Genomic DNA, 27,438 nt, shown 5'->3' on the forward strand with positions numbered 1-27,438 from the left:
GAAGGCTTGGTCATGTCAATCAGAGAAGCATTGCTAAGATGAACAAGAAGGGGCTGGTGGAAAATATGCCTGAATTTCCTTGTGATGCTCAAGTTTGTGAGATCTGTCGGCAGTGTAAGCAAACAAAGCTACCATTTCAAACTAATCAAGCATGGAGAGCCAACCAGAAACTTCAACTCATCCGCACTGATGTGTGTGGCCTAATGAAAACCAAGTCCTTGAATGGTAACAATTATTTTCTCCTATTTATTTATGACTGCACCAGGATGTGTGGGTTTATTTCATAAACTCAAAAGTGAAGTTTTTGATGTTTTTAAACAATTTAAAGCTTTAGTAGAGAATCAATGTAATCTTAAAATTGAAGCTTTAAGATCTGACAATGGTGGAGAATATACTTCTTGTCAGTTTGTTGAATTTTGTAAAAGTGCAGGCATTGAACATCAACTGACCTTACCATACACCCCACAACAAAATAGGGTGTCTGAAAGGAAGAATAGGACAGTAATGGAGATGGCCAGGTGTCTTTTGATTGAAAAACAAATGCCAAACCAGTTCTGGGCAGAGGCAGTCAATACATATTTTTATTTATTGAATAGACTACAGACAAAGGCTTTACAAGATAAGACTCCATATGAAGCTTGGTATGACAACAAACCATCAATACACCATCTCATAATCTTTGGATGTATATGTTATTATCAAGTGCCAGAACCCAAAAGAAGCAAACTAGACAATAAGGCCCGAAAAGGTATTTTCATGGGCTATGGTTCATCATCCAAAGGCTACAGGATTTTCTGTTTGAGAATAGAAAAAGTAATTTTGAGAAGAGATGTGAAGTTTGATGAGGCAGCTGCTTGGGATTGGGAGAATCAAAAGGATGCTCATACTCCGCTCTATCCAAAAGTGCAACCTCAACTTGCAGTAGATGAATTGGTGGATGACTTACCTGTGAAGGGTACCAGAGCCTTGGAGGACATTTATCAGAGGTGCAGCTTGGTTATCAATGAACCAACAAGCTATGTTGAAGCACAAGACTCTCAAGCATGGAGGAGAGCTATGCAAGCTGAACTAGACATGATCAATAAGAATGAGACCTGGCAGCTGGTGCATAGGCCAGCAAATAGCAAGGTAATTGGTGTAAAATGGGTTTTCAAGACAAAACTCAATCTTGATGGCTCGATATGCAAACACAAAGCCAGATTGGTGGTGAAAGGCTATGCACGACAATATGGTGTGGACTACCAGGAAACATTTGCTCCAGTAGCAAGGTATGACACAATCAAACTTATTCTTGCATTTGTAGCTCACAACTCATGGTAGATTCATCAACTTGATGTCAACTCAGCCTTCTTGAATGGCTGCTCACTGAAGAGATTTTTGTAGAACAACCTGATGGTTTTTAATTCCTGGTAAAGAGGATCAAGTTTATCCTCTAAAGAAGGCCTTGCATGGCTTAAAACAAGCTCCAAGAGCTTGGTATGAAAGGATGGACAACCATATCATCCAACTTGGCTTTAGCAGAAGTTAGAGAGAAGCTACCTTGTATGTGAAAAACATAGATGGTGAATCCTTAGTCGTTTCAATTTATGTTGATGACATGCTTGTGATAGGCAGCAAAATTGAACTAATTCAAAAGTTCAAGTATGAAATGGAGAAAGTCTTTGAAATGACTGATCTTGGAGTCATGAAGTACTTTCTTGGGTTGGAAGTGATGTAGTCTAATGATAGTTTTTTTATATGTTAGCAGAAATACATGTATGATATTTTACACAGGTTCAAAATGCAAGATTGTAAACCTGTGAGCACTCCAATCTCCATTGGTTTGAAGCTTGGCAAGGATGAGAATGCTGAAAAAGTGGATGAAAGCATCTATAGAAATTTAATTGGCAGCCTTCTGTATCTTACAGCAAGCAGACCTGACATTCTATTTGCTGTAAGTTTACTCTCTAGATTCATGCATTCGCCTAGAGAAACTCACCTTATAGCTGCTAAAAGGGTGTTAAGGTATATCAAAGGAACCAGCACACTTGGGATTTTCTTTCCAGCATCTGCAGGAAAGACCTTGAAGCTGGGTGGTTACTCTGACAGTGATTGGGGTGGCTGCATTGAAGACTCAAAAAGCACTTCTGGATATCTATTTTCCTTAGGCTCAAGTTTTTTCGGCTATAGTTCAAGGAAACAAGAAACAACAGCTCAATCAACAGCAGAAGTATAGTTTATTGCTGCTGCCTCTGCTGCAAACTAGGCTATCTGGCTAAGGAAGATGATGAAAGACTTGGGGTGTGAACAAACAGAGGCTACCAAAATTATGCGTTACAACATTTCAGGAGTGTCAATCTCAAAAAATTCAGTGTTTCATGGCCAAACTAAGCACATCAAGATCAAATTCCATTTTATTAGAGAAGTTCAACAATCTAATGAAGTGTTACTTGTTCATTGCTCATCTGAGAATCAATTAGCAGACAATTTTACCAAGTCTCTACCAAAAGAAAGGTTCAAAAATTTGAGACAAAAAATTGGTTTTTGTAAACGAAATGCCAAGGATGAGTGTTAGAAAGCTGGCATTTCAGTTCCAGCTCATTGTTTCTTTATTATTTCAATTTATTGTTTCCTATTTTTAAGCAAAAGATCACGTCCAAAAATAGTTGCTTATTTTTCTGAAGTTAGAGCTGTTAGTGGTTGAATATTCTTATTTTAGTTTTTGCCCACTTTGTAAGTGGCAGCTAGATAAGAAAGTTTGTTATTCTCTTCTTGTATAAATTCTGAAATTTCCTTGAATAAAAATAAGCTGGATTTCTTTCCTTTTTGCTTTAAACTTCTGTACAATTGTCAGTATAGTATGATGTTGACAAATAATTCTCGCAAATGAGAAATTTGTGAAACTGCATCAAAGATTTCTAACAAATGAAAACAGATTCATAGACCATATATATAGAGAGAGGTGGTTTTAACTTAGGCCAGTTTCACTGCTCTTTTATTTTTATTTTTATTTTTATTTTTTTATAACTAATCAAGAGTATAGTTGGAAATGCTCAAGACGTTTAGGAATCAGGCAAGACAGTTGCTAAGTTAGGCAAGACATATTAGCTTTTTCAGGAAAGAGACTTCCAGAAACTGCATAGTTTCTCCATAAATATTTCTGGAAAGGAAAAAAAAAGGTCCACTATATAAAGTTAGCCCAAAGCAACATATAAACATATCATTATGAATTGTACGGAGAGAAATTACTGAATCCTTGTAACTAGCTAGTTTACCATTTTCTTGCATTTCTTCTTCCTTGAATCATGTGATTATGATGAAATTGCCAACTAGTTTGTTTCCAAAACAAATAATAGATGATGATGGTGAGAAAACAAGAGAACTTGATCCTTCCAAACTCAGTCTAGTTTCACCCAAAACAACTCTCTTCTTCTTATCTGCATTGTTCTTCCGTCCACATGGCTTCCAGATGCACTAGCTCTTACATTTACAACAAATCACTCAGAAAGGCTTCTCGCATATGAGTTTTGCATGTAAACTACTGAGAAAGAGCATAAGGAATGCTGGAAGCCATTTGTGACAGAGGACTCTTGGCAGGTAAGAAGAGCAGAGAAGATGGGTTAAAACTGCACATGAATTCTGAAAGGTCCAAGGTCTCCATCACTCACCCAAAAACGCCTCCTACTTAACACCAATACCCACATTGCTCGTCATTATGAGCAGTCTAGCTAAGATGGTAGCATGCTTTTTATTTATTTTAGTGTCCATTGGGCGGCCTTGACACCTTTTGTTGTCTTCATCTTCCTCTCTCTATATCTTGTTTGTTATTCCTCTCTTTTGTTGTAAACGTCTTCTTCCTTTTGGAGCTGCAGAAATGTTTAGTTTTATTTTATAAAATTGAAAGTCGCACTATTAAAATTAGGTATAATAAGCCTCCATTGCCATTTTTTATTTCCTCATGAATCAAATGGAGGTCTTAGATATTGACATAATAATTATAAGTAACAAAGATCAAGAACAATATATATATATATTTTTAAATATGATCAAGATCAAGAACTTTGTTTAAGACTACCTCATCGATACATGAGGGAAACTGTACTCGTCAGGTTGTAACACAATGGAGCTCTTGTTTTTAAGGAGAAGAAGATGAAATGATAGACAAATATCTGATGCATTTCGTTTAAAGCTTCAAAGAGTCATCGGAGAATGAACAACTGTTTTCAGCTTTTATTTTAGCATCGATCCCTGCACAAAAAGTAAATGTAAGATCTGCAAGATCTCAAGTTTGAGTCTCAATCCAAGCTAGTGGTACCAAAACAAAGAAAATAATATCATTCTATTTTTTTATTAATCCTGATTAATATAATTGCAATGGAATTAAAAAATGAATTAAAGAACTTAATTGATAAACTATAATCATTAATTTCTTTAATTACTTCATTCTATTGGCAAATGAACCCACAGTCAAGAAAACAAAATTAAAGAAATTTGTATTGTTATTGCATCCAACCGATGATATTAGTGTGATAGTCTACTTTAGGCATTATTTTTATATATCACCCAAACATTTACAAATGGAGAAGAAATACCTTGGCAACTGAAAGGCAGTAGCCAAACTTAAATTAACTGCTCAGGGCCACCAAAAAAATTCATCCCAAGGAGGAGATGATGCAGAAACATTGGCTTGCAAGTGTTAAATATTGTGGCTTTGATCCCTTGAAGATGCACAAATCCATCCTCACCTCTGTCACAAATGACTTCCGAGCAACAAGCCAAGTAAGCAGGCATCAAAGACACACCACTATACGCTCCTTCCACATAAACCATAACTATCACAAGCCTTCCTGAGCTTGTTGAATCTTCTCAGGTCGAAACATTCACCTTTCCTCCTGGTTTGATTCTTATAATCCTTCGAAAGTTGTCTGGTCGTGCTGGGGGTGCAAATACCCTCAGTTCCATCTGTGCACTGGACTCGTTCTTAATAGTGGCTATGCGTACCATGGTGCAAGAAAGAGCAGATTGCAGACAAGACTTTGGAAATTAAGGCAACAAAAGTGTGAAAATGGTGCAAGACATAAAGCAACATTTATATTGGTGATGAATTATTATTATTATTATTTGTCGAAGTTATATATTGGTGATGAATTGGATGTTCTTTAAAACAAACGAGCGGAACTTCCTGGGATAGATTCCTCGATTACTTCGTTGCTAGTAGGGGTGGCCACGGTTCAGGAACCGCCGGTTTACGGTACCCCAGTTCAGGTTCAAGAAAATCATGAACCTGAACCAAACCGTCATGGGACGGTTTGGAAGACGGTTCTTGAACCGCCGGTTCCGGTTCGAGCCCCGGTTTAAAACGGTTTAGAGGACGGTTTGAAAAATGACAATTCAAGACGGTTTGAAAGTGGTTTAGGGGCGGTTTAAGAGCAACTTAAAGGAAAAAATTAGAGAAAAATTTTATTAATTTAGAATTTAAGTTATATTTGTAAAAATATTTTAATTTTTCTTATAAATCTTTCAATCAAAATAAAATAAGAAAAATAAGAATAAAAATAACTTATTTTTAAAAAAAATTTAATAAGCAAAGACTTGAACTTATTAAAAAACTAGAGATAAAATTAATTTAAAAAAAAAATTAGAACAAGGTGCATAAATTTAATTTTGCCTATGTATCCCTTTAGGATTTAGAAGAATCAAAATTTTCATTTATAAGTTGAGAGAAGGGAGATTGAGGTGATTTGGTCATGTGAAGCATAGACGTAGGAAAGCTCCAATTAGACAAGTAGAGCATATTGGGTTGAGGATAGAATGAAAATAATAGGTAGACCTAAACTGACTTGAAGTAGAATAGTACAACATGACCTAGAAGCATTATACATTTCCGAGGATTTAACCCAAAATCGTTTAAAGTGAAGAAAGAGAATTCATATAGCCGACCCCAATAAATTTTTGAGATAAAAACTTAGTTGAATTGAGTATTATTTGCCATTTTTTAAAAAATTATATAATAATTGATAATTAAAAAAATATAAAAGAAAAAAAAATCAAAATAGAGGGTATTGAAAATTTTATTGAAGATATAAAATAATAACAGAGTAATTGAGATTGTATTAAAAATTTCAGTGAGTATAAAAGTAATAAATTAGGGAAATTGTGAAAGTACTGAAAATTAAAAGGAGTGTAGAAAATAATTATTTACAAAATTTGAGAGAAATTGAAAGAGTAATAAGAATTAAAGAGTGTGTAGAGAATAATTGTGTAGAGAATTAATTATATATATATATATATATATATATATATATATATATATATATAAATGAATTAGGAGTAGAGTGAAGTATTTATTGAATTTTTTTGTATTTAAATCGCCGGTTTGGTCTGGTTCGGAATCGTCGGTTCAATTCGGTTCGGAACCGCTGATTCACGGCTTCTAAAAATTATGAACCTGAACCAAACTGTAGAAAGAAGGTTTCGGTCCGGTTTGAAGTCGATTTCAATTTTGACCAGTTTCGATTCGGTTTTGACCGAATCGATTCCGGTTCGAAACTGGACCGTGGCCACCCCTAGTTGCTAGCTTTCCCTTGAGAGATGTATAAATTATTGAGTATGAAATTTCTTGATAACATTGCTTGTTAGAAGCCTTTTTCAGTTCTGTTAAAAGAAATGAACAATTGAAGTATATCAAGTGATTGGGGAAAACGACCAAAAGCATGCGTTTGCCGGGAGTCGAACCCGGGTCTATTGCTTGGAAGGCAATTATCCTAACCGTTGGACTACAAACGCTTGTTGAAATAAGAGGTAAATGTTAGAATTGACTAGTGAAAAATTTACAACACTGAGATGAGCGATACGGGTAAGAGTCAGTACTTAGCAGTAGACGAAAATGCAGTCTCAGCGGTTGGACAAACAATACCATGGAAGCTTTCTCCAAGTCTTATCATGACGTCCAAGAGAATGAAGAAGCTCTAAAATTGGCTGCTTTGGACTCTGGAGAGACTGCCTGCGTATCTACGCATAAAAAGAGGTATACTCAATGAGAAAGAGACTGGCATAATTGCAAAGAAATCCACTGGAGCGCTAGTGAAAATTGCAAAGTTCTTTGAAATCACGCAGATCTTCACAAACAGGAAGCAGCTATATATATATTTACTCTTGAACTCAAGCAGCAACAATCCCCATTCATACCATAGGAAACTCAATAAATCATCAGTGATTCACCAAGATCACATAAAGGCTCAAAAAGCATGTTAAAACCATAATTATGTTACAGTAACCACCAATAGTAAGTAGAGGAGATGGAGAGAAAGCACAAGGAGACTCAAGGGCTACACCTTAACCAAATATCGCCTCAACTTGAGGATGTGTTCAGTATTATTGGACTAGGATGAAGCCTAGTTGATTAAATCCGGGACATTGAAATATCTTCATGGAATAAATAATTTGGTTTAAAATATCTGCTGCTCATACAAAAGCTAAAATACAATGAGACAGATTAAACTCCTACCAAGCAACAAATTATGCTACCAACTTGCTGCCGCATATGTTACAGTTGAACTCGAATCTCTCAATATCTAAAACTACAACAACGACTTTAAATTGGAGAACAAAAAGAAAGAAAGAAGAAACTGAAAAAGCATTCGTGCCCATCTCAATTTGCCAAGCTATCCAAGATGCTTTGCAACTCCCTCAAACCCTCAGCAGAGAAGCTCCTATGCACCCTTGGGCGTGGGGCAATTAAGTTAGGGGGAGGCTCAGATCTGAAGCAAACCACAACAACAGCTAAATTATCCCCACTTTTCCTTTTCAAAGCTTCATCAACCAGATCTTTGCTACACGTGAGTGGGTCATTGTGCTCCTGAAGCCTCCGCCTGGCAAAATCCACAGCATTTTGGCTCCTAAACACATCCCAGAGCCCATCACAACCTATAATAAGGAATTCATCCTCTGCTGTCAGTTCTGTAGTCATAAGCTCTGGTTCTGCACTAAGTGGCCCACCATCTGTACCTTTCATTTCTTCCATGTGCCAGTCTCCTATAGCACGAGCCACATTAAGTAGACCATTGAGGTAACCATCAAAAACATGTCCCCCTGACGCCTCAATACGCTTCCTCTCTTTGCTGCAAGTTGGTTTATGATCCCTAGACATTTCAATTGCTTTGCCACGACGGCATAACACTGCTCGGCAGTCTCCAGCATTTGCCACCACCAACAACCTGTCATCAGAGACTAATATCAAGAAAGTATACATAACCAACATCACATGATTACAATTTTGAGCACTCATGAACAAGCTTTCAGAGATGAGGAAAAAGAGCACCAGAAGATGCCAGTGCAATATTATGGATGATTGAATTTGGGAATGTGACCAAAGGGAAGCCTGCACTCATTTAGCTGCAGCTTCTCGTGATTTTCAATCAATCAAAGATTATCAAATTCTAAAAGATATGTGCCACAAACTGGTTTTCTCATGAATATTAAATCCGGCTTAACCATTTTTGGCTCAATATAGCCTGCATAGCTCTTACGTTTGGCTTCTCGGTTACACATTAAAGCACAAAGTACATAGATCATTAAGAATTGACCCAGTAGAATGCACTTCTACATACCATTAAAAGTCATGATCGATAACCATAAACTGAATACAACATAAGGATCCAAATAACCTCTAAGTTTAGCCCTAGAAAGGACACTAAAAGGTGTAATATGAAAAAAAATAGAGAAATTAGTTGAAGAGATTAGTAAGCCATAAGATAGCACTATTTGTGGGTTAGATGAACACAAACCTCCCAATGACAAGAGCTGCCAGTGCAGTCGTGCCAGAAGCAAGGGCTGTATCCAGGGAGCAAGCCTTTGCAAAAGCAGCATCAGTTTGCAGAAATGCAGAAGCAACAACCCTCTCAATCTCCCTTGGGAAGTCTTCATCCTCAACAATGAACTTTGGCAAATGCAAGCATGCAAAGTCTGCCGCATGTTTTCCTCCATGTCCATCAAACACCTAACCGTCAGTATAAAAATAATGTTAAATTGCCCAAATATTGAATCTCAAAAATAAATGCAAGACCAAAACTATTATTTGCATATGATTTGTCTTGCATCCCAGGCAACACTGTCACAACACTAACAATGATCAGAACCACCATCATCAAAATACATCCCAAAGCATAACCTCTCAGAATTTGACACCATAAAATTAAAAAATATAAATATATGATGGAATAATTGATAATATGCAAGCACATCAAGAATCATGAGTATAAGAGAAGAAAAATACCCCATAGAAGGAATTAGGCCCACTGACTACATTATTGAGTCCATAGTCACTCATAAAATTGTCAATGCATATATATACATCTTCCATGCTGGTGCGAAAGCCAATGTCCTTCCATGCTCCAGAACGGACAATAGGAATGAAGTCAGTGTTGTGATTTTCTACGCCAAGATCAGGTTCAACAGAGATATCTGATGTCCTTGTTTTCACCTGCCAAATTTCTTGTAAAAAACCTCAACAAAAACAAATGTAGAAGAACAGTAGTCGAACAATTTTGCCAATGCTCTGCTTCCATAAGCCAAAAAGATCAAACAGAAAAGGAAAAATAACAGATCATGTTAAAACAAGGCAAGGAAACAAATAATAAAATGGCTCACAGAAACATCGACATAATAAAAGCCATTTGTACCCACCAGCTCAACTTAGCATCTACGCAAAAGAACAAAATCTCTAGCAAAAAGCTCAATATGAAGATATGCATGGGAATAAAGTATCATCATTCCTTGGTACAGGCAAAATTGTAAAATTAAATTGCATACATTTAGACCATGCCATTGGAGATGGTGCCTAATGGAACAACAGAAGAAATCACTGACAATGTGATAAAGAAAGCTTCAACTGATAATTTGCAACCTAAAATGAACAAAAAAGATAAAGAAAACCTATAGAGTAAATATCAAATTTCACAATAATAGCTAATCATACAGAAACTTGGGCAATGAACACGCTAAATAATATCTACCTTCATCATTTTCCATCATTAAAAAGCATGTTTAGAAATATGGTCAGATTGCTAAAAGTGGATACACAGTTTATTCAGGTCATCTAAACTCTACAAACCGTTAATCCAACCAGTTGGATGAGCTATTTAAGAATCCGGTGCTCATAATTCAGCTCTATGAAAAACCACATATACTAATTACAACTATTGTTGCCAGAATGATGTAGAAATGAGAAAAACCAATTATGATGATAGCTCATCTCAACTCCAGAAAAAGGCAGTTTGTCATCGTTTTGCCCAGAACAGTTTCCAACTTTTTAAGAGCACATGGCATATGCCTCTCTTCACTTCAGCTTAAAAATATAACCCAAAAAAAGAAAAAGAAAAAAGGAATAATAAGGGATAAGTAATAATAAAGATGGTCTATACCAGGAAGCTGGGAATTTCATTCAATCAAAACAAAAACCACACTTTAATTAAAAAAAAAAAAAAAGTTTTTTACTGGATGACAATAACAAATTAGAGCAAACAAACAATTGCATTACCTAGTAACAATTAAAAAAAAAATCCCGAATGAGAAAGTGCAGAAATTTTTAGAAAGGAACTCACAAGGGACTGGTGCCGAACAAGCGTCTTCTTACACGAAACGGTAACGTTATCAATGCTAAAACGCTGTCGACACGCTTCAGAGAGAGGATTCGGAGGCCGACCCTCGCTGGAGCTGCCATTCTCCCCAATTCCACCAAACCCTTTGCTTCCCTCCATTTTCACATACCTCTATTCAGTACCAAACCACAACTTCAAAATCTCAAATTTTCCAAAAAAATCTGTTTCAGAGTAACTCACTGAGTCTGACTGAGTTAACTCGAATATAAACCGGATGCTAACAGCTTAAACAAGTGGAGTTTAAATTGAGAGAGTAATGTGAAAGGACTTATTGAATCAGTCAATGAGTTGACTCAGCTGCAAAGTTTAGGATATAATGAGCAAACAGAAGTGCTGATCCAGGATTTCAATAATGTGAAGACTATGGTTGATTTGGGAATTTATTAGGGTTTTCAAGTGGCGAAGAAGGAGGAGAAGAATACAAAATACTGTTTTAGGGATTATATAAAAGAGACGAAATTGTAGCGATTCAGTTGATCTACAGAGAAACAGGAGAGATTTGGGGCGACTCGCTCGATGGTACTGGTTTTTCCAGGTGAAAGATGAGAGAGGCGCAGCAGAGCATAGCCTTGTATGTCCAAACGATGACGTTTCGATTCGGGTAACGTGGCCCTTCAGTCACTTCTCATTATAGAATAAGTTGATGAATATAATATAATAATATCTTTAGGCTTTACTTAGATTAATGAGAGTGCCAATCAGATGATGATAATCTAATTTAGAAATCACAACGGATATTTAAATTTTGAATTTATCTTATATTTAATTAAAATTTTTTATTAATTATTTAAATTTTTCTTAAATTTGATCATTATTATTTAAAAAATATTTAAATTTATTTAATTTTATATATTTTAATTAATAATTTATATAAAAAATTATTTTTTATTAATAATTTATATTTTAAAAATTTAATAATTTTATAAAATATTTAAATTTTATTTTATTCAAAATAAAATATATAAAATTCTATAAATATTATTATAAAAAATATATATATTTTATATTTAATTAAATATTTATATAAATAAATTCTAATAATGACTACTAAATATATAAAATTTAAATTTGATTAAAATATGTCATTATATTATTTATCATTAAAATTTAATTATACACTACTCAGATTGATCTTAATAAAATTTAATTAAATTAATTATTTAAATAAAAATTGACTCATTTTTATTTTTAATTTAGTTAATTTTTATACTTTTAAAATTAGAAGAAATATGAATGAGTTTATTTATTTTAAAATTATTTATTTTTCTAATAATAAAAAAAATTACGAATTATATTCAAACCATTATCTCTTAATAAAATTAAAAGAAAATTAATGAGAGGCATTGAATTTAATGGTGTCTTCCGTTAGGTGCGGAGTATCTGCTTTGATTTTTCTTATAATAATAAAACGTGGGTCCGCATTTAACTATAAAATTTGTGTCCCATGTGATTTGCATGTGATAACACATGCTAATCGTCATTTGATAATTACTTTTTTTTTTTTTAAGAAAAAAAGGTTTTTATTTAACAAGTAATTTCGGTTTTAAATTTATAATTGAAATAAAGGATCTTTCATTCATATCTTGATTTTATTTTTTTATTTTAATAATTATTTTTAAATATCAATATATTTTCCTAAATATTTTTCTACACCTACTTTCTACCTTTCAAACAATGGGTTAGGTTGAGTGCGATGGGTTTGTCTGGGAGCATGGGAGCTACGCTACAGGAAGCCTTTTCCTACACGCGTCTCGAAGTTTAAAAGGTGGTGGAAGACGGCAAGTAATGAAAGGTAGCTTACATGAAGAACGTGTCACTTGTTAAACACCCCACCACCTATTGCCCATTTGTCAGCCTCCCCGACTTGACCAACCCCAGAAAGAAAACAAACCTTCCTTCCTGTATACCCTAAGGTCTATTGGGTTTGGTCTTTAAAGTTATTTATACAACAAATTTGAAGCCCATCTCTGTGTCTCCCAATATTTTTTACTTGAACCTTAAAATAGTGAGAGAGAGGCTAGAGGCCCCTCTACTTCAACGAAAGGTTACAGAAACATAGAATATGGCTATTGCTGCCAGTTGCTGCCTCAATCTTCCCCCTCCAACTCCAACCTCTCGTCCTTCAAGCCTCCAGGCCTCTTCCAATACAAAGAATACTGAAGTTGCATGGTAAGTCAAGATCCTTCAACCAACTCTTTTTTAACCACTCTTTTTTAATAATTTATGTACAAAATCTCTACATACACATACAATTTTATTAATTTTACGGTTTAAAGGTTTAAGAACGAGAAATGGAGAAGCCAATGTGTACTGGGCATGGCCTGCATCATAATTGGGCTTGAAATGGATTTGGCGAGCCAAGGAAATCTTGCCACGGCCCAAGATTTGCGATTGTCACTTGTAGAATCAAAGCAGATACCGAAGGGTCACAGATGGAGCGACAGAAGAATGTGCCCTCCCTGGCGTCTTAATGCACTAGAGACCATTGTGCCAGAGAACCTACCAAGGCCATCGTCTCGGCGGAGATGGGAGGAAATTGGTTATTCCAAGAATGCTCCCACTCCGGCTCCGGCTCCGGCTCAGGCTGAGGCTCAGGCAATTAAAGTGATAGTTAGAAGCAGCAACAATTGCTTTACCATGTAAACTAAAACATCGAGTTGCTGTTGCTTGCAAGTCATGCAGACACATAATATAAAATTATTAAGATTATTAATGACAGAAAAAAAAAATAAAAACAAAGAGTGACAATGATTATTACCCATTTCTTCAAATTCATGGTTGATGTCCTTTTGGAAGCTTGAAATAGATATTTCTTTTCTGTTTTGATCTTCGAGCATTAGATGGCAGTAATACATTGGTTCCATTTGTGTTGGAGTTTGCAGTACGCATAGTACAACTCCGAAGATGGTAAAACAGAAAACTAGTACAACTTGTTGTCTTGCTACAGGTTGGGGTCCATCGGGATAGAGTTGGAAACTGAAAATGTCCAGAAAACAAAATCATCATTCGTGATGACCCAAGCAACGGCTTGGGCTTGGGCTTGGTCTTTTTAACAAACATGGGCCTAAAGTTCCAGAAACGGGTATCCTTGCCGGATTTCATGGAATCATCCATTGCAATTGAGATTTGCCTTTATAGAGTATCCTTTCATATCCAATAAATTCAGCTCGTACTGATATTGAACACACTGAGGAAAATCTTTGCTTGGGATTTACTTATTTTATAAATTTTACATATTTGTATTTGAAAGAATCACAAATTTTATGTTCAAGAAAATGAATTCCACCGATTGTTGCACAGATTTCTCACAAAATAGACTATAAAATAAAAATGATAACCCGGAAGAAATCAAGTAAACGAGGCCATACCATATCTATCTCAAGATGATCCCATCTACTGCTTTTGGTTGATGAAAGTCATTTCTTTGTCATTATCCTGAACCCAGTTGACTAACAACTAAAAAGTCTTCGTCTGTGCTCCCTATTCTGCTAGATTTCTAACTAGCAGAACTTGAAAGGCTACAGAAGAATTTAACGACTTCCATCGACGAAAAGCAGGAGAAGGGAGTGATCTTGAAATTAATGAAGGCAATATGGTTTCTTGTATTGTATAATTTTTTTCTTCCAGGGTATCATTTTTCCTGCAACAATTGGTGGTATCCAACAAAAGTTGGCCTCAAGAATTTTTGTTGTTCCATCTTCAAATAGGGGCAGAACGACCGTGCTACATATCAATATGAGTTGAATTTATTGGATATAGAAATGATACGTTTGAAACTCCACCTAAATAAAGTAAGGAAGTGGGTAATTCAGGTTACAAACTGTGATTTACCGGAAAGGAGAGAAATAAGAACAAAGTGGGCATAATCATAGACAGGACATTGAAAGATGCTGTAATAGCCGTGAAAAGAGTAGGAGATAGAATTATACTAGTAAAGCTAGTACTAGAAGGAGAAATAATAAATGTAGTTAGTGCTTATGCCCCACAAATAGGACTAGATAGTGAGAGTAAACAAAGGTTTTGAGAAGATATGGATGATCTAATGCAAAGCATACCGAATGAAGAGAATGTTTTCATCGGTGGAGATTTGAATGGACATGTAGGAAGTGATAGGCAAGGTTATGAGAATGTTCATGGAGGTTTTGGTTTTGGCAGCTGAAATGAAGAGGGAAAAAATATCCTAGATTTTGCTATGGCATACGACCTAATACTAGCAGATACTTTATAAAAAGAGAGTCGCATTTAGTAATTTTTAAAAGTGGGCAACATAGAAGCCAAATTGACTTCCTCTTAATCAGGAAGACAAATAAAGCTCTATACAAGGATTGCAAGGTCATTCCAAGAGAGGCTTTAACAAGTCAACATCGGTTAGTGGTCTTAGATGTCAAGTTTAGAAACAATTCAAGTAAGGTTAGAAGAAATAGTGCAGCTCGAACAAAGTGGTGGGAGTTCAAAGGCGTAAAGCAAGTGAAGTTCAAAAATGAGCTTCTCGAGTCCGAAGCATACAAGCTGAATGTGGAGGCCAATGATATGTGGATATAGATGGCATCAAAGATTAGAGAAGTAGCTAGAAAAGTATTTAGAGAGTCTAGATGACATGGACCACTCTCAAAAGAGAGATGGTAGTGGAATGAGGAAGTACAAAAGGCAGTGGAGAGAAAGAGAGAATGATATAAAAAATTATCTAAGTGTGATAATAATAAAGCATATGAACAGTACAAGATAGCAAAGAAAGAGGCAAAAAAGACAGTTGGTCAAGCAAGAGCCTTTGAAAAGTTATATGAGAAACTTGGAACTAAAGAAGGAGAGAAATATATTTATAGATTAGCAAGGAGAAGAGAAAAGAAATGTCAATATCTCATTCAAGTTAGGTGCATTAAGGATAAATAAAGAAAAGTATTGGTGAAAAATGAAGACATTAAAGAAAGATGGAGAAATTATTTTGATGATCTCTTTAGCAATAGTCAAAGTTGTAATAGCGTGAATATATACTACAGAGTAATAGAAAAGAATGTGAATTATACTAAAAAGATTAGATATTTAGAAATAAAGGAAACACTTAAAAGAATGAAAGTGGGTAAAGTCTGTGGACCCGATGGAATACCAATTGAAGTGTGGAAGTGTTTGGGAGATATGGGAGTGGCATGGTTAACTAAATTATTTAAATAAGATTCTAAACTTAAAGAAAATGCCTGATGAATGGAGAATGAGTATTTTAGTACATATTTTTAAAAATAAGGAAGACATACAGAGTTGCTCAAACTATAGGGGAATTAAACTCATGAGCCATATTATAAAATTGTGGGAGAGAGTTATGGAACATCAACTACATTTCTATCTCTCCTAATCAATTTGGCTTTATGCCTGATCATTCAATAATGGAAGCGATCTTTCTCATTAGAAACTTGATAGAGAAATATAGAGATGTGAAGAAAGATCTACACATGGTTTTTATCGATTTGGAGAAGGCTTATGATAGTGTTTCAAGAGATGTCTTATGGAAAGTGTTAGAACAAAAGATAGTATCTATTAGGTACATTTAAGTGTTAAAAGATATGTATGAAGGAGCAACTACTATTGTGCGCATAGTGGGAGGGGACACAAGAGATTTTCCTATCTCAATTTGATTACACCAAAGTTTAGCTATAAGCCCTTACCTTTTTATATTAGTTTTAGATGAATTGACGAAACATATATAAGAGAGTATCACTTGGTGCATGGTGTTTGCAGATGATATATTTCTAATAGATGAGACGCGATAAGGAGTCAATAGAAAGCTAGAGCTTTGGAGAAGTACTTTAAAGTCAAAAGATTTTAAGTTAAGTAGAACGAAGACAGAATACATGCATTGTAAGTTCGGTGAAGGGAGAACTGATGATAGGGAAGGAGTTAGTTTAGATGGAGTAGTATTACTCCAAAGTAATCACTTTAAATATCTCGGCTTAATCCTTCAAGTAGATAGAAAATGTGAGGAGGATGTTAGTCATAGGATTAAAGCTGGATGGTTGAAGTGAAGAAGTGCCACAGGAGTTTTATGTGATCACAAGATTCTCAATAAATTGAAAGGAAAATTTTACCGTACAGCCGTACGACCGGTCATGTTATATGGTAGTGAGTGTTGGACACTGAAGGAGTCGTATGTGTCTAAGATAAGAGTTGCGAAAATAAGAATGTTAAGGTGAATGAGTAGTCATACTAGACTAAATAAAATACGTAATGAGAGTATTAGAGAAAAGTTAGAAGTGGCGCCAATTGAGGATAAATTAAGAGAAGTGAGATTGAGGTGGTTTGGTCATGTAAAGTATAGACATACGGAGGCTCCAGTTAGACAAGTAGAGCACATTAGGTTAGATGATAGAAAGAAAAAAAGGGGTAGATCTAAACTGACTTGGAAGAGAGTAGTAAAATATGACCTAGAAGTATCACACATTTCTGAAGATTTAACCCAAAATCGTTTAGAATGGAGAAAGGGAATCCATATAGCTGATCCCAAATTCTTGGAATAAAGGCTTAGTTGAGTTGAATTGAGTTGAATTGAGAAATGATGCGTCTGACCGGAAATCAATAAAGGTTGAATGTTTAGGAGTTCTTGGAGTTCTCCTCCATCGAACCTTACAAGCAAAGAAAGGGTTTTATATACACCGAATGGTAGTGGCAAGAGCATATATATACAGATGCAATTTCCAAGTAGTTGCAATGAGATATACACGATCATGTTGGACTTTTACGCGGAAAAGCAGTTGGTCTGTTGGGGCAACTTCTTTGAAACTTTCTGCTGCCAAAAATGCCAATGCTAATTGCAGATAGGCATGAGATCTTATTTCCTAGCTACTACGCAGCAGTTGTATTAGAAATAGAATATTTTCAGAGTAGTTGCCAGGCTTCTCATTTCAATGGAAACTAGTAGGAAACTTGCATGATGCTCTCTCTCTCTCTCTCTCTCTCTCTCTCTCTCTCTCTCTCTCTCTCTCTCTCTCTCTCTCCAAAATACACCATTTTGTTCACAAAATTCACTCTTCTTCTCTAATTCCATACGAAGTCCACTACTTTCTTTACAATCTCTAAAACCTCTTTATATCTTTTCCAATGAATAATTGTAGCTTTGAGTTTGTGCTTTGACTTCGGCAAGCCTCCAATGGCCGGTTCGATTCTAGCGATCCGACATGGCATGAGTTTGACGCCACCGGTGGTGCTACCTTTGGTGGTGCTAGGTACAAGCTGATGTCCCCGACGAAGCTCCCGATGTCGAGGTCGACGTGCCATCCCTCTTGGTCTTATCCTCGTAATTCATAGTCTTCTCAAAACAGACTGGTAGTATAGGAGCGAGAGTGAATTTATTTTGGTGGTTTTGAGGTCTCGTTCTCAATGTCCTCGTCGGTCCATCCTGGCCATTCATAATCCCATCCTTTACAAATTCACTTATTCACTCATGTTTGGTTGCTGAGAAAACTCTGGAAAAAAAAAGGAAAGAAAGAAAAATAATTAATTTTGCCCATTGTTTATTTGGCATTGCAGGTAAAGAAGGGAAAAGTTACGCACTTCCAAACCTATTCTGCAACACAATTGGAGTAAGTGCTCCACCAATGGACACATCAAGCTCATATCCAATCCTGTTCTTCACCTCCTAATAGGCATCGATTTATCAGTCCCTTCAATCATTTTTTGTTCGTGTATTCTGGATTTTGACGTAATTTTTATGCCTGTGGATTTTATTTTATTTTTTAATCTTCTAGTGTTATTGATTTTCTGCTTGGTGTTCGATGATTGATGAGGATGATTCAAATTCATTTTAATCAAATAACTGTTCGGAATCTGATGGTTGGAATCCACATATCGAATTTTGTCTTACATGTTTTGTAATTGTGAAATTTGTTTTCTCTAATATCTGTAGAGAGACTCACGGACAAGAAAAAAACGTTAACTTTATATTTATTTTTGATAAACATGGGAGCATGATAAGATCTAAGATCAGCTATTTCACATAAGCACTGGCAGACCACTGGAAGGATTACCAAGCGATTGGCAGAGTGATTTTACAGGTGCTAATTGTTGAAACAGAATGATTTTATTGCTCGATCTAATCCGTGGAATAAAGTTTTATCATCAACCGGACCTGAGAAACAAGGGAGTAAAAATTTAGAACGTCGCAAGGGTATACAACCTCTCCTGAATGCTTCTAAAAGCCTCAAACTTATGATGTAGTACTACAAAACTTAATTTGTGGGTCAATCAAGAACTCACCCCTCCACAGCTCCTTCGATGCACCGCCATTAATTGCAGAGAAGGGTCCAAGGGGAACGCAAGATGACAACGGCGAATCCAAGCAAAGAAAAAGCTGACGGGTAGATGAAAGCATACCTCTGGTACACCCTAATCTTGTCAGGCGTCAAAACCCGCTGTTGTTGTTCCAAGTTGGAGAGAGAATCCACCTTTGTTTGGCCGTGTTTAAGCAAGATCATTTCCATGTCAATAAATTCAACTCGCATTGATACTGTGTCCGTGCCCACTTGGAGATGGTACTAGTGAAGGTGAGGACAAAAATGGCAGCCACCGACAAGGCAAGGCAAAATGGGTACCACCACTTGTTGCAGGAGATATTTGAGGGTCGAGAAATAGACAAGAAAACGATGCCCTGGGAGACAACATAGGAAGTGACTAACCATATCAACTTTGTTTCCCGTTGTCTTACTCTTTTCTCTTGCTTCTCGTTGATGGAACTCATTTCTCTGTAGCTATTGCTAAGTTCATCTAGCTTGGAATCCATCTTTCCCATATTTCATCTCCCTGATCTTTCCAAGATTAGTATTAAGGGACTGTTTGGTTTAACTGTTGAATACAATCGATACCGCACCGATAATCATATCATAATCGATACCGATAAATCGATGATGATAGCTGTTTTATGTTAAGTGTTTGGTAAAATTATATTTAGCTGTTGCTGTTGATATGCGAAATGACTAATAAGGGTATATATCATATAATTTATTTTATTATTTAAATAAATATAAAATTATAAATTTATTACATTATATTTTTTATTTTATTATTAAATTAAATATATTATTATTAAATTAATACATTATATTATTTAAATAAATATATAATTATTAATCTTTTATATTATATCATTTATTTTATTATTGAAATAAGAAAATAATTATTTTTTAAGATAATTAAATAATTTTAAAAATATAAATAAAATAATAAAATAATTATTATTGTTAATAGAAAAATTTATAATTAATTTTAAGTTTTTAGATATAAATAAATATTTTATATTTTATGTTATTAATAAAAAATATTTTACCAAAATTGAAATACGTTAATTAAAATGTTAAAATTACAAATGAAAAAATAAAAATATTAATAATATTAATTTTCAAGTTAAATAAAAAAGGATAATATGGTCAAAATAAAAAATAAAACCAAATCAGCTATCAGCTGATGAGAAACAGCTCTAAAAATAGAGCTGATGGGTATCATATCGCTTGCCCATCGCTTATCACTCATTTTTTTTTTTGCCAAACACTATAATTTACCTGTTTGGGTGTCTATCAGCTATCAGCTGCACCCAACAGGTAAACCAAACACCCCCTAATACATTTAATTGCTTGATTCCAGGAAATAACCAAATTTATTAGTGCAAATACAATGAGCCATAAAACCATACCATCCAAGTTTATTCCCAGATATTGAGCTGCTGGTTCTCCATAAGCAACTCACGCTCTTTTTGGGTGGGGGTGAGGGAAGGGTGAATAAGGGTAAGGAGGGATAAGTAATTATTATACCTCTGTTTAGAAAGAGATGAATTAGTAAATGATAAGAATAAGTAATGGTAAGACTTATCCTCCCTTACCCCTCAAATCCCAATTTTTCTTACACCCCAAATTAAAGTGTAAGCAGGGAGAGATGAGAGCTGAAAATTACTTTATTTTTTATTTTTCTATTGTATCCTTAATTTTTTATTAAAAATCCTATTATACCCATTAAAAATAAACCTAGCGTACCACTACAAATAAATATTTTCTCTCTCAAGTAGCCATACATAGTTTCTCTACTTTTAATCATTTATTTTTAAATAGTTTGCTATAATTATTATACTTTAATTGTCATTTTTTTATTTGTTTTTTCAATAGTTTGCTTCAATTATTATGCTTCAATTATCATTTTTTTCAAAAACATTCATTTTTTATTCAATCTTTATTAGATTTGTGCATTATTGTTTTGATTTATTAATTTTATGATTTATTTATAGTGGACCATTATTATTTATAAATTTAAGATTTATCATAATGAGTTTACCATTTAATAAATTATCGAATAAAAAAGAGTAATTTTGTACTTCTAATAATTATTTATCATTCTTTCACCTTTTTCCAAACATGAATAATATACATTACCTTTCATTATCTTTCCATTAATTCACATATTTCCAAACATGAGATTTTTTTTATTGTAACCCTCTTCACCCTTCCCTTTCCTTACCCTCCCTTACCCTCCCTTATCCTTTCATTAATTACCCTTCCCTCACTCCATCCAAATAGAGCCTTATTCTTCTGATAATGAGGAGTTAGAAGGCCGTTTTATATTACAATTAACGAAATGGAAGAATTTCCCTTTTGTGAACTTGTTTGATCAATTCGAAGTTTTATATTTGTCCTCACAGTTCTGGCTGTCAAATGGCATAAAACTAATGTCAAGACTCAGGCGGCCAGATCCAAAGTGTTTATTAGCATGATTTCCATGCATTTGCTTGTCATTTTCTTGTGTGTTCGGTGCTACCATCCTATTTTCAATGGAAATGAACAAGAACGCTACGTGATTAACAGTACATGATGAGTAGATTGTATAATTTTTTTTGGTCTGTAATATAGAAATCATTTTAAATATATCGTTTGTCTATTTAGACTGGATTACAGTCTGATTCGAAATTGAAATCTTAAGACAGATCGATTCAGTTTTGGATTAAAACCAAATTAAAATGAAACCAATTGAAATAGAGAAATCTGAACAGAGATAAAGTTAGAATTAAAAAAACATGTATACCGAGTGTACTAAATAATGTCTCCATTATAATTCGGTTCCAATCCCTTAAATTTTAAATTAAAATTAATCTGAAATCAGTCCACAATGGCCACCTTATGTCAATGAGTCTGTCAAACGAAAATTACTATTGAGACAGAGTAATTCTTTATTTACACACCCAGCTAATCATCTATTACTATTTTAGTTTAAATTATAGTGGGTTCCACTTAAAAATATATGAATGTAATTTTTCATTGGTTGGGTTGTGTATTTGTACACTTTGGTGTAGGTAAGAAATTTCATTGAGACAAATATATATATATATATATATATATATATATATATATATATATATATATATATATAAAAGAAATTAACAGGTTATAAATATTATAGAAAAAATTATTATTTCATTCAACTATTTTAATAAAACTAATTAATTGCTCTTTTTATTTTGAAAAACTTGTATTCTCATACTATTTACTCTTTAACATCTCAGGTATTTTAAATCCTTAAAATTCTTGGATTCAGGTTGGAGTTTCATGATATTGGAACGGATCAGGGATGAAGAGGACAGGATCGAAGACAGTGGACATGCTGTTCTGAGAAGTTTGGATATGAAAGGTTGGAAAATACTCCAATAAATAAAAAAGGAAAAAAATTGCAATGATATCCTACTATGTATCTTTTCAAACTGAAACAAAGTCAAAAACTACAAAACACGAGCTCTGAGAAGAGATAACCCCTCAAAGTCTTTAAGAATGAGCTCCAGAATATAGTTTACGAATTTGGCAATTGCATCTGTGATGAAAAATTAGCAATAATATTCTGTGATTAGGTTGAAAGTAATAAACTCAAGTCTCTTTCAAATTGCAGTAGTTACAACCATAGATGCTAGTGGTGTTGATGCTATATATGATCTTATAAATACAACGGACAGAAAGTCACTCCAGGTCAGAAAAAGATGAAACAAATTCTTTGGGAAATTTAACAACTTTAATATTACATTGTTTCTTAATGCCATTGTGGTGATTGTTCTACTGCAGCTTGTTTTGGTACATGCTGTTGAAACTTTATTATAGAAGTTTTTCAACTGATACATGCATTTTGTATAGTCATTTAGATTAGATTTCATTGTTATTTCATTTACTTATTAGTCACTTTTAGCTAATTTTATTAGTTATTTAGATAGTTTTTCATAATTATCAATTTTTAGGTTAATTTATAATTTTGCTTTGTTTTATAGGTAAAATAGTATTTTTGAGAGACTAAAAAGAAATTATGTCAATAAAGAGTGATTCCTATAGCCAAAGATATCAAAAATAAAGCTTGAAAGTTGAAGAATGCAAAATGGCCGAAATATGCATAACCTGCTACACAAGTTGTGCAGTTCTGCACAGGGAGAAGAAGCAAATTCTTAAACCTGCCGAAATCTACATGACTTACCTGCATGACTTATGCAGGTTCAAGCCTTGCTTACGCAGCTTCACGGAATCCTGCATGACTTGCTGCATAATTTATGCAGTTTCACTCCCCACTTATGCAGCTTCACGGAAAGAGCTCCCAAACCTACTGAAAACTACATAAGAGCTTGCATAACTTATGCAGTCCACTTATGCAGTCTCATAAAAGAGACCGAAGCTTGAAAAACCCGCACGACCAACCCGCATAGCTTATGCAACATCACGGGAAGCACTTGGAACTATCAGTTTTGCATGGAACCTGCATAAGAAACTTGCACAAATTGTGCAACTCTTCATAATGAGCTGGCAGAAAGATTCTCTCACGTAAACTTCACCTCAAACACACCATTTTAGGGCTACTTGTCAGAAGAATATAAATATGTCCTTATCTCTTTTTGAAAAGGGAAGAAAGGAGAGAAAAAAAGGAAGAAAGAGCAGCAGCAGAGGAACGGTCAGAAAAACAAAGCAGTGGAAACGTCACTTCTCATTTTCTGAACCAGAGAGCTTCTTCTTTTCTTAACTATTTTTTACCTTTCTTGTATTGGGTTTCTTAGTTCTTAGCATAGATTCAAGTTTTATTTCCATATTTACTCAGAATTTCTTGTAAATATTATGGATAATGAATAGTTTTTATAGATTATGGAGTTGGGATGTAATATTTGAGATATCTTGTGGATTTTGATTGGGTAATCCATATTTTGTGGTTTTTATAAGGTTTTATCCACTTCTTGTGTGCTTAATGAAATGCTTAGTATAGGATCCCATTAATTATTATTCTTAATCCATGGTTGAAGCATCAAAAGGAGAAAACCCTGTGATAGATAATCAAGAAATTAGACTTGATTAACTTAGATCTAGAAATAGACTAAGGATTAAGAGGATTTAGAGATTAATTAAGGAACCTAATGAGTCTTGATTAATTTTAACTCCTCGAAAGTATGATTAAGTTAATTAAGGCACACTTTGTCTCACTCGAAAGGGTATTCAAAGAATTTAAGAATTAATCTTCTTGAAACCCATAATTTCCACAAGATTAGATAACCAATTTAAAAATCCCAAAATAGTTTGAATATGAATTCCCAAACTCTGGAATCGCCCTTTTACCATTGTTAATTTTAATCGAGTTTAATTGCTTATCATTTTAAATCTTGCCATATTTCAATTTGCTCATTTTACTTTGCTTCTAATTTAGTTGAATCTTCATATTAGTAATTAGATTGTTAATTTTGCATATATAAATTTCTTACCTCAAATTCTATCAATCTATCACTTGAATTTCAAAATTAGCTTGAATTAATCAATTTTTATATCAAAAATTCAATCATTAACACAACTCTTCAAGGGAATGATAACTTTTATATACTACTTGTATGACCCGTGCACTTGCGGTTGGACACATCAAGTTTTTGACGCCGTTGCCAGAGAGTCGTTTGTTTAGGATTGAATTCTTGATTATTTTAGTTGTTTATAATTTTTATCTTTGTTATCTTTTCATTTTGAGTTTGTTTATTCTTTTTAGGTACTCTTAATCTTTTATGAGAAGAGCTAGAAGCACAAGCAACACATCCTTATTGTTTAACCCTGAAATTGAGAAGTTTTGTAGAGCCAACAAGAAAGAAATCAGAAAAAGGAAAGAAGCCTTGAGAGCAACTAAAATTGAAGCAGAAATGGCTGATGAAAGAATTAGAATTAGTGGTGATAATGCTGAAATGATTGAAACAATGAGAATGCAACTCATGGTGAAGAAGTTGTAAATGCTAATTTACCTAGGGGAAGTATGATGGATCATGCATTCCCTTGTTTTGATGATTTGAGAGAGAGTATAGCAAGACCAGGAATTGATGCAAATAGCTACAAGATGGATTTTGGAGTACTTCAAATGATTCAAAATTCCCAATTTGGGAAACATCCCTCAGAAAATCCACACAAATATCTTAAGAAGTTTGCTATGATTTGAGATATGCAAAAACAACTTGGAGTATCTGATAATGCAGTAAGATTGAAGCTATTCCCATTCTCTTTGAAGGATAGAGCATTGGATTGGCTTGATTCTCTACCTCACAACTCTATTACAAATTAGGAGCAACTCACTGATGCATTTCTTACTCAATATTTTTCCACCTGGAAAAACTCAAGAATTAAGGAATCATATGACAGCTTTCAGATCAAAAGAAGATGAAACTTTCTATGAATCATGGATGAGATGGAAGGAGTTAGAGAGACAATGTCCACATCATGCCATTCCAAAATGGATGATAAACTGGAATTTTTACACCAATGTTACTCCTGCAATTAGAGGGATTGTTGATGCTCAAACAGGAGGAAAATTTATTATGAAGCAAGAAGATGAAGCTTATGAGCTGTTGGAGAAAATTGCAAAGAATACTCATCTTTTGAGTAGTCCAAGAGGACAAGCTCCAACTCAAAAGAGGCAAGCTGCTAGAATGTATGACATTGATCCATTCAACATGATTAATGCAAAGTTTAATGCACTTACAAATGTTTTGGCAAAGAAGACAGAAGATTTAAGTATGCTGGTTAGTTCATCATCATTATTTGGAAGTTCACAACAAGTTGCTTATGCATAAGGAACTACCAACTGTGGAGTAGAATATGAAGAGCAGGCTGCATATGTTGGTAATTATGGAAACAAACAGATGGGAAATCCTTACTCTCAAATGTATAATCCAGCTTGGAGGAATCATCCCAACTTTTCATAAGGAAATCAGCAAAATAAAGTCCCAAATCAGAATCTTCAATCACAAAAGCAATAAGGAATCCCATATCAGCAAAATAGGCATTCAGTGCATAATTTTCAGTAGAGAAACATGAATCCTCCACCAAAACAGTAAGAGCAAGGTTTCACCATAGAAGCTTTATTACAACAGATTCTTGCTAACCAAACTAAGCATGATGAAGAGATGAAAGAGATGAAAGCAAGGCTAGAACAGATGTAAACACATAACAAAATGCTGAAAAACCAGATTGCACAACAAGCATCTTCCTCAGGTGTCAAATCTTTTGGAAAACTTCCAAGTCAGCCGGAAAACCTAAGAGAGCAGTGTCAAGCCATTACTTTAAGAAGTGGTAAAATAGTGCATAATGAGAAGAGTGAAAAAAGGTGAGAAGAGAGAAAATGAGAAAGAAATTGATGAGAGTGAAAAATAAGAAAGTGAGAAAGAAAGTGCAGAAAAAGGTAAAGAGAAAGTTGAAGAGAAGGAAGAGAAGTATATACCTCTAGAGCCCTATAAGCCACAACTTCCCTTTCCACAAAGATTTCAAAAAGCCAAGCTTGATAAGCAAATTGGGAAGTTCTTAGAGGTTTTGAAAAAGCTATACGTAAATATGTCTTTTATTGATGCTCTTTCACAAATGCCTTCTTATGCAAAATTTTTAAAAGAAATTCTCTCAAACAAGAGGAGACTTGAAGACCATGAAACTGTAGCTTTGACAGAAGAATGTAGTGCCATACTCCAGAGGAAACTTCCTCCTAAGCTCAAAGACCCCAGAAGTTTTTCAATTCCATGTCATATTGGAGAGTCATGTTCTATAAAAGCTTTATGTGATCTAGGGGCTAGTGTTAGCCTTCTGCCCCTCTCCATTTATGAGAAGCTCAATATGAGAGATCTTAAGCCAACCTACATTTCTCTTCAGTTAGTTGACATATCAATTAAGTATCCTGAAGGGATTTTGGAGAATGTACCTCTAAAGGTTGGGAAGTTCTATATACCTATTGACTTTGTCATCTTGGACATGGAAGAGGATTCTAATATCCCAATTATTTTGGGAAGGCCCTTTCTAGCTATAGCAGGAGCATTGATTGATGTTAATGGAGAAAAATTAACTCTTAGAGTTGGTGAAGATCAATTGGTTTTCAATATTAATAACACCATGAAGAAGCATCAATCTCAGGCTGATACTTGTTTGAGAATTGATATCATTGATGAGCTTGTTGAAGAACACTTCAGAAAGAGATATCCGAAAGGTCCACTTGAAAATTGCTTGGTTTATGGAGGAAGCATAGATAATGACAACCCTCATGTGGCTGCATATGCTCAACATTTAGAGGGTAGTCCACCATTCATTTTTGCTCCAGTTCTTTAACTCACACAGAAAGAAAAAGTTAAAATTAAGCAACCATCATTCAAGGAAGAAGATGCACCTAAGGTAGAACTTAAGCAACTTCCTTTTCAGCTCAGGTATGAATTTTTTGGCCCCAATGATACTTATCCAATAATTGTAAATGCAAACTTGAGCACTTTAGAGGTTGATAAGTTGTTAAGAGTGTTGAGGCAATTTAGAAAGGTTTTAGG

The 27,438-nt window shown here is 34.5% G+C and overlaps 2 protein-coding genes, 1 long non-coding RNA gene and 2 other non-coding genes across 5 annotated transcripts; 1 reads left to right on the forward strand and 4 right to left on the reverse strand.

Moving 5' to 3' along the window:
- Positions 1-6,693: 6,693 nt before the first annotated feature.
- On the reverse strand, positions 6,694-6,765 carry TRNAG-UCC (transfer RNA glycine (anticodon UCC)). The gene has a single exon. It is a non-coding gene; the product is annotated as a tRNA-Gly (tRNA).
- A 630-nt stretch (positions 6,766-7,395) lies between these two features.
- Positions 7,396-11,333, reverse strand: LOC110637316 (probable protein phosphatase 2C 22). Its single transcript, XM_021787360.2, has 4 exons — positions 10,581-11,333; positions 9,254-9,460; positions 8,766-8,977; positions 7,396-8,195 (listed from the first exon to the last, which is right to left on the reverse strand). Exons 1-4 carry the CDS (start codon positions 10,734-10,736, stop codon positions 7,631-7,633), a joined length of 1,140 nt encoding a protein of 379 aa, XP_021643052.1. The 5' UTR covers positions 10,737-11,333; the 3' UTR covers positions 7,396-7,630.
- An 893-nt stretch (positions 11,334-12,226) lies between these two features.
- On the forward strand, positions 12,227-13,398 carry LOC110637317 (protein CHLOROPLAST VESICULATION). Its single transcript, XM_021787362.2, has 2 exons — positions 12,227-12,806; positions 12,914-13,398. The coding sequence occupies exons 1-2, from the start codon at positions 12,700-12,702 to the stop codon at positions 13,278-13,280; spliced, it is 474 nt and encodes a 157-aa protein (XP_021643054.2). The 5' UTR covers positions 12,227-12,699; the 3' UTR covers positions 13,281-13,398.
- On the reverse strand, positions 12,821-13,517 carry LOC131170513 (uncharacterized). The gene is made up of 2 exons (XR_009141270.1): positions 13,396-13,517; positions 12,821-13,297 (listed from the first exon to the last, which is right to left on the reverse strand). It is a non-coding gene; the product is annotated as an uncharacterized LOC131170513 (long non-coding RNA).
- Positions 13,518-25,259: 11,742 nt separating this feature from the next.
- Positions 25,260-25,367, reverse strand: LOC131170757 (small nucleolar RNA R71). Its single transcript, XR_009141525.1, has one exon. It is a non-coding gene; the product is annotated as a small nucleolar RNA R71 (small nucleolar RNA).
- Between the last annotated feature and the right edge of the window lie 2,071 nt (positions 25,368-27,438).

The sequence above is a fragment of the Hevea brasiliensis genome, chromosome 11 (assembly GCF_030052815.1).
Source record: "Hevea brasiliensis isolate MT/VB/25A 57/8 chromosome 11, ASM3005281v1, whole genome shotgun sequence".
Lineage (NCBI taxonomy): Eukaryota > Viridiplantae > Streptophyta > Magnoliopsida > Malpighiales > Euphorbiaceae > Hevea > Hevea brasiliensis.

Bases quoted from the DNA above. Each gene is read 5' to 3' on its own strand.
- LOC110637316 (XM_021787360.2), bottom strand. From the start codon at position 10,736: ATGGAGGGAAGCAAAGGGTTTGGTGGAATTGGGGAGAATGGCAGCTCC. The intron at 8,978-9,253 runs GTATTTTTCTTC...ACTGACGGTTAG, and splicing joins GGCCTAATTCCTTCTATGGG to GTGTTTGATGGACATGGAGG. The intron at 8,196-8,765 runs GTTTGTGTTCAT...CTCTGATGACAG, and splicing joins GCAGCTCTTGTCATTGGGAG to GTTGTTGGTGGTGGCAAATG.
- LOC110637317 (XM_021787362.2), top strand. From the start codon at position 12,700: ATGGCTATTGCTGCCAGTTGCTGCCTCAATCTTCCCCCTCCAACTCCA. The intron at 12,807-12,913 runs GTAAGTCAAGAT...TACGGTTTAAAG, and splicing joins AAGAATACTGAAGTTGCATG to GTTTAAGAACGAGAAATGGA.